This window comes from Pongo abelii, chromosome 1 (assembly GCF_028885655.2).
Source record: "Pongo abelii isolate AG06213 chromosome 1, NHGRI_mPonAbe1-v2.0_pri, whole genome shotgun sequence".
NCBI lineage: Eukaryota > Metazoa > Chordata > Mammalia > Primates > Hominidae > Pongo > Pongo abelii.
Genome location: NC_071985.2, coordinates 76380804 through 76394636, shown reverse-complemented (window position 1 = coordinate 76394636; position 13833 = coordinate 76380804). Strand labels below are relative to the sequence as shown.

The 13833-nt window shown below is 37.7% G+C and overlaps 2 protein-coding genes across 15 annotated transcripts in view; one reads left to right on the top strand and one right to left on the bottom strand.

The window, feature by feature from the left end:
* ANKRD45 (ankyrin repeat domain 45) overlaps positions 1–13833 on the bottom strand; it is a 109239-nt gene that overhangs the window by 21829 nt on the left and 73577 nt on the right. The window lies entirely within an intron of this gene.
* TEX50 (testis expressed 50) lies at positions 5191–7111 on the top strand. The gene is made up of 2 exons (XM_003775492.5): positions 5191–5832; positions 6805–7111. Exons 1-2 carry the CDS (start codon positions 5509–5511, stop codon positions 7012–7014), a joined length of 534 nt encoding a protein of 177 aa, XP_003775540.2. The 5' UTR covers positions 5191–5508; the 3' UTR covers positions 7015–7111.

Genomic DNA, 13833 nt, shown 5'->3' with positions numbered 1-13833 from the left:
CCAGGAGAGAGTGGCATGACATTTTTAAAGTGCTAAAGGAAAATAACTTTTACCCTAGAACAGTGTATCCATGAAAATATCCTTCAAACACATCAGAGAAATATTTTCCCAGGCAAACGAAAGCTGAGGGATTTCATCAACACTAGACTTGTCCTAGAAGAAATCCTAAAGGGAGTTTTTTAATCTGAAAGAAAAGGATGTTAATGAGCAATAAGAAATCATCAGAAGATATAAAACTCACTGGTAATAGTAAGTACACAGAAAACCACAAAATACTATGTATGACACTGTAATTATGGTGGGTAAACTACTCCTATTTTGAACAGAAAGACTAAAAGATTAACCTATCAAACATAATAATTTTCAAGACATAGGCGGTACAATAGGATATAAATAAAAACAACAAAAAGGTAAAAAATTGGAGGGGAATGAAGTTAAAGTGTAGCTTTTATTTGTTTTTCTCTTCGCTCGTTTGTTTATACAATCTATGTTAAGTTGTCATCAGTCTAAAATAATGAACTATAAGATACTATTTGAAAGTCTCATGGTAATCTCAAATCAAAAAACATACAACAAAGCTGGGCTTGGTGGCTCACATCTATAATCCCAGCACTTTGGGAGGCCAAAGCAGGCAGATCACTTGAGGTCAGGAGTTTGAGACCAGCTACTAAAAATACAAAAATTAGCTGGCGTGGTGGTGCATGCCTGTAATCCCAACTACTAGGGAGGCTGAGGCAGGAGAATCGCTTGAAGCCAGGAGGCAGAGGTTGCAGTGAGCCAAGATTGTGCCACTGCACCCTAACCTGGGTGACAGAGTGAGACTGTCTAAAAAAAAAAAAAAAAGAGACACAAAAAATAAAAAGCAAGAAATTAAAACATACTACCAGAGAAAATCACCTTCACTGAAAGGAAGACAGGAAGGAAGGAAAGAAGGAAGATAAGACCACAAAACAACCAGAAAACAAATAGCAAAATGGCAGGAATAAGTCCTTACTTATCAACAACAACACTGAATGTAAATGGACTAAACTCTCCAATCAAAAGACATAGAGTGGTTGAAGAGATAAAAATCAAAGATCCAATTATCTGTTACATATAAGAAACACACCACCTGTGAAGATACACATAAATGGAAAATAAAAGAATAAAAAAAGATATTCCAAGCCAATGGAAACCAATAAAGAGCAGGAGTAGTACACTTACATCAGGCAAAACAGATTTCAAGAAAAAAACTATGAAAGAGACAAAGAAGGTCATATATAATAATAGAGGGGTCACTTCAGAAAGAGGATATAACAGCTGGGAATATACATGCACCCAATGCTGGAGCACCCAGATATTTAAAGCAAATATTATCAGAGCTTGAGAGAGAGATAGACCCCAATACAATAATAGGTGGAGACTTCAACACCCCACTTTCAGCATTGGACAGATCATCCAGACAGAACATCAAAAAAGAAACATCGGATTTAATCTACACTACAGACCAAATGGACCTACTAGATATTTACAGAACATTTCATTCAGTGACTGCACAATGCACATTTTTCTACTCAGCACATGGATCATTCTCAAGGACAGACCATATGTTAGGCCACAAAACAAGTCTTAAAAGTTTCAAAAAAATTAAAATTATATCAAGTATTTTCTCTGACCACAATGGAATAAAGCTAGAAATCAATAACAAGAGGAATTTTGGAAACTATACAGCACATAGAAATTAAACAGTATGCTTCTGAATGAATAGTGTGTCAATGAAGAAATTACTAATAAGAAGGAAATTTTTAAAATTCTTGCAACAAATGAAAATAGAAACACAATATACCAAAACTATGGAATGCAGTGAAAGCTGTACTAAGAGGAAAGTTTATAGTAATAAACGCCTACATTAAAAAAATACAAAAACTTCAAATAAACACCTTAACAATACATCTTAAAGAACTAGAAAAGCAAGAGCAAACCAAACCCAAAATTAGTAGAAGAAAATAAATTAAAAAGATCAGAACAAAAATTAATGAAATTGAAATTTTAAAAAAATTCAAAAGATCAATGAAATGAAAAGTTGGTTTTTTGAAAAGATAAACAAAATTGGCAAACCATTAGCCAGACTAAGAAAAAAAGAAAGGCCCAAATTTTAAAAATCAGAAAAAAATGAAAAAGAAGACATTACAACCAATTCCACAGAAATTCAAAAGATCATCAGAGGCTACTATGAGCAAATATATGCCAATAAATTGGAAAACTTAAGATAAATGGATAAAGTTCTAGACACATACAACCTACAAGTTTAAACCATGAAGAAATCCAAAACCTGAATAAACCAATAACAAGTAATGAGATCAAAGCTGTAATAAAAAGTCTCCAAGCAAATAAAAGCCCAGGACCCAATAGCTTCATGCCAAGTTTTACCAAACACTTAAAGAACTAATACCATTCCTACTCAAACTATTCTGAAAAATAGAGAAGGAGGAAATACTTCCAAATACATTTTACAGAGCCATTATTACTCTGATACCAAAACCAGACAAAGACACATCAAAAAAAAAAAAACAAAAACAAAACTACAAGCCAATCTCCCTGATGAACACTGATGCAAAAATCCTCAACAAAATGCTATCAAACTGAATTCAACCACACATTTAAAACATCATTCATCATGACTATCATCATGACCAAGTGACATTTATCCCAAGGATGCAAGGATGTTCCAACAAATGCTAATAAATTAATGTGATACATCATATCAACAGAATGAAGGACACAAACCATATGATCATTTTAATTGAGGCTAAAATTGAATATTCCTTCATGTAAAAACCCTCAAAAAACTGGGTATAGTAGGAACATACATCAACACAATAAAAGCCGCATATGACAGACCCACAGCTGGTGTCACACAGAACAGGAAAAACTAAAAGCCTTTCCTTTAAGATCTGGAATAAGACAAGATTGCCCACTTTCACCACTGTTATTCAATGTAGTGTTGGAAGTCTTACCTAGAGCAATCAGAGAAGAAAATAAAGGGCATCCAAACTGGAAAGGAGGAAGTAAAATTATCCTTCATTCCAGCTGATATAATTTTATATTTGGAAAAGTATAAAGACTCCACCAAAAAATTATTAGAACTGATAAACAAATTCAGTAAAATTGCAGGATACAAAATCAACATGCAAAAATCAATAGTATTTCTATAGGCCAACAGTGAACAATCTGAAAAAAAAATCAAGAAAGTAACCCCATTTACAATACATACAAAGAAAATAAAATACTTAGGGATAAACTTAACCCAAAAAGTGAAAAATCTCTATAATGAAAACTATAAAAGACTGATGCAAGAAACTGAAGAGGACACAAAAAATGGAAAGACATTCCATGTTCATAGATTGGAAGAATCAATATTGTTAAAATGCTCATACTACCCAAAGCAATGTACAGATTCAATGCATTGGTATCAAAATACCAATGACATGCTTCGCAGAAATAGAAAAAACAATACTAAAATTTTTATGGAACCACAAAAGACCCAGAATAGCCAAAGACATCCTGAGCAAAACAAAAACATAAAAACTGAAGGAATCACATTACTTGACTTCAAATTATACTACAGAGCTATAGCAACCAAAACAGCATGGGACTGGCCTAAAAATAAATACATAGACCAATGGAACAGAATGGAGAACCCAGAAATAAATCTATAAATCTACAGTGAACTCACTTTTGACAAAGGTGGCAAGAACATACATTGGGGAAAGGACGGTCTCTTCAATAAATGGTGCTGGGAAAACTGGATATCCATAAGCAGAAGAATGAAACTCGACCCCATCTCTCACCATATACAAAAATTAAATCAAACTGAATTAAAGACTTAAATATAAGACCTCAAACTATGAAACTACTGTAAGAAAACATTTGGGAAACTCTCCAGGATATTGGTCTGGGCAAAGATTTTTTCAGGAATACCATACAAGCAGAGGCAACCAAAGAAAACATCGACAAATGGGATTATTACGTTAAAAAGCTTCTGCACAGCAAAGGAAACAATCAACAAAGTGAAGAGACAACCCACAGAATGGAAGAAAACTACCCATATGACAAGGGATTAATAACCAGAATATATAAGGAGCTCTAACAACTCAATAGGAAAAAAATCTAATAATCCTATTTTTTAAATGGGCAAAAGATGTGAATGGACATTTCTCAAAAGACATACAAAATGGCAAACCAGTATATGAAAAGGTGATCAACATCACTGATCATCCAGAGAAATGCAAATCAAAACTACAATGACATATCATATCACCATAGCATTCCACAGATACAGACATATAGATTTAGATAGACACAATTATTTTCTGTATCCCCCTACTAGAAAGTAAACTCCATGAAGGTAATGATTCTGTTTTGGGCTACATTGTGTATGTATTCTCAGCTCCTAGAACACAGTCAGCACTCAAGAAATATTTGTTATATGAATGCTTACACAAAATGTCTGCTTATTATGTTTCCCCAGTCTTAGATACCCTCTCTACACTGCCACCTACAAAAATTCTACTCATTCTTCAAAGCCTACTCACATATCTTTTTCTGCAAAATTTCCTAATTCCCCCAAGTGGAACTCATTGCCCTCTCAACAGTTATGTGATTATAATTTTATTTAGTTCTCATTTAGTAAAATCTAAAATTTTTTAGATTTAGTCAAATGAGAACTATTTATTTTTTATAATAAAATCAGAATCATTTTAATTATTATATTAGTTTTTGCTTTTACCTCTAGATTGTACACTCCTTAAAGGCAAGGTCTATGTCCCATCTTTTTATCATATACCATGCCACCTTCCTCACCCCTCACCCACTACCTGATAGTACCACATCACCACCACAGGAATATATTATAAGGGATAGGCACTCAATATTTGTTGAACTATTTGAAGGGAAGGACATTCCCAAACAAAAAAATAAAAGCAGATGCTGGGTTATGTGAAGTGGTATACTATTTTTTAAGTACATGTAAAACTGCAGTGCTTCAGAAGGTTAGAGGTGACATGAGTAAATTGTTTCCATAAGATTCTATTAATATGACTATAGTGAGTTTATTAGCTAGCAAAATATTAGTAGGTGTTCATTTTTAGGAAAATTGAAGAAGCTCAAGCCATTCTGGCAAAACAACACAACAACAACAAAAAAGTATCTTTAAGAAACTCAATGTGATTGGTCAGGTGACACCTTTTAGTTCCAATGTGGTTATTTATGATGTCACTGAACTTATCCCTGAGTCACTATGACTGATAATGTTACAATGATCATCAGTGTATCCTTTGCGGGGCATATTTTGCTGACTGGCAAGGTTATATGAAGTGCTTTTATTGAAGCACCATTTTAACTAGTAGCTCATGGTATTTTCTGCTTCCCTTCATAGGGAATTTAGTTATTTTATTTTATTATTTAGCTAATTTAGCTATTTTAAAATAGCTAAATTTTAGCTACTTTTTTTTCAGTTGACAAAGAAGGATGTCTAATCAAAGACTATCGCTGATTTTTTCTCTGTTGTTTATCTGCTTCTTCGGGGAGAGTTTCTGCATTTGTGATGGAACTATCTGGACAAAGGTTGGATGGGAGATTCTTCCAGAAGAAGTACATTATTGGAAAGTTAAGGGTTCTCCACCTCACCGTCTGCCTTATCTTCTGGATAAACTATGCTGCGACTTTGCTAACATGGATATATTTCAGGGTTGTTTATATCTCATTTATAATTTATTACAAGCTGTCTTTTTCATCCTATTTGTTTTGTCTGTGCATTACCTGTGGATGAAATGGAAGAAACACCAAAAAAAGGTGAATTTGTGATACAAGTAGTAATAGTTACAAAATCTCTAAGGGTTTAGAACATAATATTACTAGTTTCTTTGAGAGAGGGTACCGTGTTTTATTCCTCATTGTAACCTTCCCCCAACTTCCCATTCATTCCCAGCATCTAGCACAGTGTCTTGCTCATACTAGGTGTTCAACAAATGTGTATTGAATTAGAAGGTCCTTAGAATCATCTAGTCCCCTCTACTTCAAGTTACAAAACACACCAAAAAAAGTAGCATGCTACCATGAGGAGACTGTATGGAAAATCAAGTTATCTGTCTGGGTCCTTAGGTAAGTCATTTGCTCTTTCTCAGTTGCCTCATCCACAAAAGAATCTGTAACAAGAGATCTCTTAGAACCCTTCCAGATGTATCTAAGAAATCTAAGTACAAAAGGCGTCATGTAATTTTTATATGGGCTATAAACTAATTGCTAATATTAGAACAACTTTCTGAGAGCTTTTAAACTATTATATAATTTCCCACTTTGCCAATAGATGACACCATAGTTTGAGAGGCAACCTTAAAAGCTCTTTCATCAAAAAACAAACAATACCTCATTGACCTTCAGAAGAATTAGACATTTATAAATGTTTTCTTATTTTTAAAATGACTGTTACTTTATGGTATTATATCTTGAGGTTCTTTAGTAAAGGAATACATTTTGCTAATCAAATAATTTCTCCCAAGAGAGTACCCTAAACATAGGACACATTAATTGTTTGCTGATGGTGATAAGGATCATATATGTGGCATATAGATAACATTTCCTCTGCACTTATACCTTTCTTCTATAGTAACCTTCTTTTAGTATAAATAATTGATATGTGCTGTTTTAATAAAGTTTGTTTACACATTTAGAACATAAATTTAATTTGAACTATATTAACTGTACTATAGTATTGAACTCTACTATTTTATGTAGATAAAATCTGTATTGTTTTTCTCCTTTTAGCTGAAAAACCAAGCCTCCTTAGAAAAACCTGGTAATGGTCTAGAAAGCCCATTGATCAACAACATTGACCAAACACTCCACAGAGTGGCAACCACAGCATCAGTGATATACAAGATCTGGGAGCACAGGTCTCACCATCCTTCCTCTAAGAAAATTAAGCACTGCAAATTAAAGAAGAAGAGTAAAGAAGAAGGAGCCAGAAGATACTAAATATATGCATATGCAAATGTAGCTTAGTCAAATATAGAGATCACAAAAGAAATCTATCATCTAAGGATAAAAATGGTTCTTTGGAAACCTTTATAAATTTTTTGCCACAATCTTTACTAAAATTTTCCAAAGAAGCCTGGGTTGAAATGTTACTTCCCATTCAATTAAAAAAGAACCCGAACTTACTAAAGTACTAGAGAAGAAATTGTACACTGTAGAAAATGAAATAGAGGTTCCTCTTCAAAGGGACATTCCTCCAAGTCTAATTCAGAATAGATAGTAACCTCTCTTAGAAGCAAAATTTACTCAAAGACCTGTGCTAATATTCTTAAATTCTGCTAGCTGTAATAAAAAAAATCAATATACTCTGTTCTTAGCTCCCACATTTTAGCCTAGGTATTTGCCCTGGCATGCCTGAATAGGTCCAAGCAAGCATGAGGTCATAGCCTGTTTCTCTTTTCTTATTTGGAAGTGTTTTTACCTCTCTCAGCATTCCACAGGTTAATTCCTCTCTTCCTTTGTTCTCCTCTGCGTTTGCCTCTTTTGGGAATTTCTAAGTTGCTAGCCAGTCAGGTCAAGTACAGAATGTGAGGTCCCATTCCAGCCAATGGAAACCGGACACAGCAATAGGGTGGACGCATCAGGTTATAAATGACCCTGTCTCTTTTGTTCGTGTGTGGCAAGACTGCTAGCAAGCAGCACCCTTTCTGCAGAAAGTAAACTAGCCTTGCTGAGAGATCCTTTGTCTCAGTGTTGATTTTTGCGACACTAAGCACCCGTTCCCAACAATTTGGTGGCCCATAGGGGATTAACATTCCCCTCTGGGACAGTCTTTGGTCCTCTCTCATGGGGAGGCACCCCACCGCCCATTGCAGCAGCCCCTGGAGGAGAGCCAGGACCTACCCGGAACAAGGAATATAGTTGGATTCTCAGCAACGCGGGGAAAGAGAGAGGCTTGTGGGACCGCAGTGACCAGGTGACTCCATGCACGGGCCAAGGTAGGAAAAGCTGCAAGAGGATGGCAAAGTATTTCCTTGGTGGTCAGCTTTTGGAGGCTGAGTGTGTATGTGTGTGTGTGTGTGTGTGTGTGTCTGTGTGAACGACTACCAGTCTGTTGCTGGACAGAGTGCATGGACACAAACAGGAAGGGTGTAAGGAACCACCGAAAGGGAAAAGGAGGAAGGTTAACCTCCCAGGGAAAGAGAATCGGTGAGACATCTCTGGTGTGAGTGATTGAGCCTTTCACAAGCCTTTAAGGATGGGACAGCCAAGACATCCCCAGTCTGAAGGATCTGGAGGATTGAGCCTTCCCGGGAAAAGAATAGACGAGACATCCCTAGCACAAGGGATTGGGCCTATCTAGGATCCAACATGGGAAAAGGCCCTTGGCAAGCCTCCAAAGGAAGGGAGGGCAAGAAGCCTCTAGTAGGAGAGGTTGAGCCACCCCCGGCCCCCCACCGCTGCCATACCCAGGAGTGCTAGAAACCTCCAGCAAGGAGCAAGGGGGGTTGAAAGCTCCAGGGAAACGGCCTATCCCAGGCACCACCCCAAAACTTCAAGATAGGAAATGTTTCGAGTAAGACAGGGAAGATAAAGAGCTGTGGCTACAGCAGTATTAGTTGAAGAAAGTAGAAAATTAACCTTTGGGGGGAAATTAACTGTAAGCATGCCCCACCAAGTTAGAGCTATTTTAAATCAAAAAGCAGGAAGGTGGCTTACTGACTCCAGAATCTCGAAATATGAGGCTATTTTGCTAGAAAAAGATGATTTACCCTTGACTACTGATAATTCACTCAACCCAGCAGGTTTCTTGGCAGGAGACCCAAATTTAAAAAAATACTTGTGTCTAGATTTGATTGACTACCAAACAAAAGTCAGGCCAGATCTAGGAGAGGCCCCTTTTAAAACAGGGCGGCACTGGTTTATAGATGGTTCCCCCAAAATAGTCAAAGGAGAAAAACATAATAGGTATTCAGTAATTGATGGAGAAACTCTTGAAGAAGTAGAGTCAGGAAGACTGCCCAATAATTAGTCTGCCCAAACCTGTGTCCTGTTTGCACTCAACCAAGCTTTGAAACATTTGCAGAACAAAGAAGGAACTGTTTGTACTGATTCTAAGTATGCCTTTGGAGTGGCACATACAGTTAGAAAAATTTGGGCTGAGCAAGGTCTTATTAACAGTAAAGGCCAAGATCTAGTCCACAAAGAACTAATTTTTCGTGTCCTAGACAATCTCCAGTTGCCAGAAGAGATAGCTATTGTACACGTCCCAGGGCATAAAGGACTTTTCTTTCTCAAGTCAGGGAAATAACCAAATGACCTTGCAGATCAGATAACCAAACAAGCTGCTGTTTCTTCTAAAATGCCTTTCACTTAACTCCTTGCCTTCCTTCCCCTACCGCAGTCCCCATCTTCTCTTCCACTAAAAAATGAAAAGTTAATAAAAATAGAAGCTAAAGAGAACACAGAAGGAAAATGGATATTACCAGATCAAAGGGAGATGTTATCCAAACCTCTCATAAGGGAGTTCTTAACCATGGTTCTCAGACTTCATGGGTGTATAGGAATTTATACCCTAGCCAAGCAAGTTACAAATAGTTGTCTAAAATGTAAGAAAACCAACAAACAAGTCATAAAGAAATCACCTCCAAGGGGGAGGGATCCAGGACTAAGCCCATTCCAAAGTGTTCAAATGAACTGCACTGAAATGACTCCAATCGTTTGCCTCAAGTATTTGTTGGTAATAGTAGATCAGCTCACTCACTAGATTGAAGCTACCTCCTTTTCAAATGCAACAGCTAATAACGTAGTTAAAGTATTAATTGAGAATATAGTGCCCAAATTTGGGCTAATAGAGAATATTGACTCAGACAATGGAACCCATCTCACAGCCCTTGTCATTAAGAAGCTATTCCAGGTTTTAAACATTAGATGGGAATATATACCCCTTGGCATCCACCTTCATCAGGAAGGGTAGAAAGGATGAATCAGACTTTAAAGAACCATTTAACCAAATTAGTTCTAGAAACTCATTTACTGTGGACCAAATGTCTTCCCATTGCCTTATTGAGGATCAGGACAGCTCCCTGAAAGGATATAGGCCTGTCTCCATATGAAATGTTATATGGATTGCCTTACAGGTCCTCAGCTGATGTTCCTATGTTTAAAACTAAGGATCAGTTCCTCAGCAATTATATACTTGGTTTCTCCTCTACCTTTTCTTCTCTTAAGGTCAAAGGTCTCTTAGCACAGGCCACCACTAGAATTTCCAGCACACCAGCACCAACCCGGGACCACCTTCTCATCAAAGGGTGGAAGGAAGGGAAACTCCAGCCCACCTGGGAAGGCCCCTATCTGGTGCTGTTAACCATCGAGACTGCCATCTGCACAGCTGAAAAAGGATGGACCCACCATACTCTAGTCAAGAAAGCAGCTTCCTCGTCAGAACCATGGGTTGCTGTACCAGGATTGAGTCCTACCAAGTTAAAGTTAAAGAAAGCTTAATTTTTATATACCTTCTATATTGCTTCCTTTCCTTTCCTTATTCTGTTGCTAGCTCCTTTGTTATTAATGTAACTAAGTCTGACTCACCTCAGACCATTGCCTTTAATGCTTGCTCTGTCACACCTTGTGGAGATGTGAAGGGTCAATGACCGCTAGCCTTTTCACACAAATATTTATGACCCAGCCCTCTAACTGACACAGTTATTCCTAGCACTCATAGTTGTGATCGCCTGCAGCTGAGACACCAATTGTCTGCTCCTACAGCCTGGCAAACTTGCAGTAGCTGGGACTATGTCCTTTGAACTACTCAGGAACAAGGTTAGACTTCCACGGAAGAGGTTTGTACAAATCTAAAATCCCTCATCTATTTCACTAAAGGGACTACCCCTTCTAACTGTCAGCCTTATCAGTGTAACCGTGTCCTTCTCTCTCTCACCACCTCCACCTTAACTGACTCTTAACTTGCCCTTGTTCACGTCTATGGTATGGGGATTGATGTAAATGGGAAACACCCCCTAGGCATTTTTGAGATATGCATCATTCCCCCGTCTTCTCCTTCTTCGGTAGCCTCAGTTTTAAATCCCACACCAGTTGCTCCTACACCTAATGATAAAACTAGGGTGTCTATTGTGAAAGTGAAATATCTTAAGACAGACCTTAGCCATTGAGACAGGATATCAAGATGCAAATGCCTGGCTGAAATCAATTAAATATTCCGTTCGCACTTTAAATAAAAGCGATTGTTACGCTTGTGCACACAGTAGGCCAGAGGCCCAGACTGTCCCCTTTCCACTCGGATGGGCTCCTCGTTGACCAAGCATGGACTGTATGGTGGCTGTCTTCCAGATTCCCACTGCTTGGGATAATCCATCATGCCAAGCTCTCTCTGCTGTTTCCTGAAGTTCAACACACTGAGGGTCAGGCCCGGAGGGCAATCCAGCTTCCACTTCTAAATGCCAAGTTTACTTCATGCCTCTCACTGCAAGGGGAGAATTTAGTGTTCCTTGGAAGCATAAAAAGATGCAGGGAGCTCAGGCCTTTCCAGAAGCTTGTTCATCAGTCCCCGAGCTGTATGACGGTACTGTGGAGGACCTTTACTGGACACTCTGCCTTATAATTGGAGTGGTGCTTGTGCTCTAATCCAGTTGACTATCCCCTTCACCCTGGCATTTCATCAATCTGAGAAAGTAAAAACAAGACACTGCAGGCCAAGGGAAACTCCATATGAGTCCTTTGATCCTCAGGTTTACATAGATGCTATTGGGGTCCCATGAGGAGTGCCAGATAAGTTTAAAGCATGGAATCAAATAGCTACAGGATTTGAATTTACATTGTTCTGGTGGTTAACTATAAATCTATAAATAAAAATGTAGACTGGATAAACTATATTACAATCAGCAATGATTCGTAAATTATACTAGGGACTCCATCGAAGGGATAGCTGAGCAGCTAAGACCTACCAGCCAGATGGCCTGGAAAAATAGAATAGCCTTAGATATGATATTAGCAGAAAAGGGAGGTGTTTGCATAATGATTGAAACTTTATGTTGTACCTTTATTCCTAATAATACTGCCCCTGACGGAACTATAATAAGAGTGCTACAAGGATTAACAGCCCTATCCGATGAACTTGCCAAAAATTCTGGATTAGATGATCCTTTTTCTAAAAGACAGAATATTGGTTCAGTGGATGGAAAGGGATTTTCACTTTAGTTCTCACCTCGTTAGCTCTTGTGATTGGTGTACTTATTCTCATCGGCTGTTGTATTATTACCTGCCTTCAAAGTTTTATACAAAAACTTGTCTCTGCCACTCTTAAAAAGTTAATTCCTAACTTTTCTCCACCCTATTCAGAAAGATTACTTCTCTTAAAAGGACAAACAGAGCAACTGAGTCAAGACATGTTAAACAAGTTGAAAGAGGAATTATAAAATAAAAGAGGGGGGAATTGTAGAAAATGAAATAGAGGTTCCTCCAAAGTGACATTCCTCTCAGTCTAATTCAGAATAGATAGTAACCTCTCTTAGAAGCAAAATTTACTCAAAGACCTGTGCTAATATTCTTAAATTCTGCTAGCTGTAATAAAGAAATCAATATACTCTGTTCTTAGCTCCACATTTTAGCCTAGATATTTGCCTGGGCATGCCTGAACAGGTCCAAGCAAGCATTAGGTCATAGCCTGTTTCTCTTTCCTTATTTGGAAGTGTTTTTGCCTCTCTCAGCATTCCACAGGTTAATTCCTCTCTTCCTTTGTTCTCCTCTGCATTTGCCTCTTTTGGGAATTTCTGAGTTGCTAGCCAGTCAGGTCGAGTACAGAATGTGAGGTCCTATTCCAGCCAGTGGAAACCGGACACAGCAATAGGGTGGACGCATCAGGTTATAAATGACCCTGTCTCTTTGTTTGTGTGTGCTCTTGTGGCAAGACTGCTAGCAAGAAGCACTCTTTCTGCAGAAAGTAAACTAGCCTTGCTGAGGGATCCTTTGTCTCAGTGTTGATTTTTGTGACACCAACCACCTGTTCCCAACATATACTATCACTGCTATATGTTTAAGTGTTTTGTTATTTTTAATGTGTTAGATTATATATATAACAGAAGCTTAATTTAGTGTTTCAATACATCTCTGATAAATAATATCTGTGATTTGTCTTATTTGCCTGAGAAGTTTTTTTTTTTGAGACAGAGTCTCACTCTGTCACCCAGGCTGGAGTGCAGTGGCTCCATCTCGGCTCACTGCAACCTCTGCCACCCTGGTTCAAGCGATTCTCCTGCCTCAGCCTCCTGAGTAGCTAGGATTACAGGCTCCTGCCACTGTGCCCAGCTAATTTTTGTATTTTTAGTAGAGAGGGGGTTTCATCATCTTGGCCAGGCTGTCTTGAACTCCTGACCCCATGATCCACCTGCCTTGGTCTCCCAAAGTTCTGGGATTACAGGTGTGAGCCACCGCACCCAGCCTTCCTGAGAAAATTTTATAACCACGGGAAAACTTTTAATTTCCTACTTCAGATTGCTAAAATAGCATGGAAATATTAAAGAATATATTAATTTTTAAGTATAAATGTTTTCATTTTCAGCATAATAAATGATTAATTATAGATTAATTTTTTTTAATTTCAGACTTTTGTTGACAAGACAATTCAATTTTTTAAACTATGGTTACCGTATTTTTCAAAGAACAGCTAGGAGACAGGCCTGAGACTGGGACAGAAGATTTGACTTAAAGTATCTTGAAAAATCCCAGAAAAATATATCTGTAACATATCTGCCATCATTATAAGCCAGGAAAAAAACTTTTCAAAAATAATACTTGAAACAG

Excerpts from the sequence above, each read along its gene's own strand:
- TEX50 (XM_003775492.5), top strand. The coding sequence starts at position 5,509 with ATGTCTAATCAAAGACTATCGCTGATTTTTTCTCTGTTGTTTATCTGC. Across the intron at positions 5,833-6,804 it reads GGAAGAAACACCAAAAAAAG|CTGAAAAACCAAGCCTCCTT; the intron begins GTGAATTTGTGA and ends TTCTCCTTTTAG.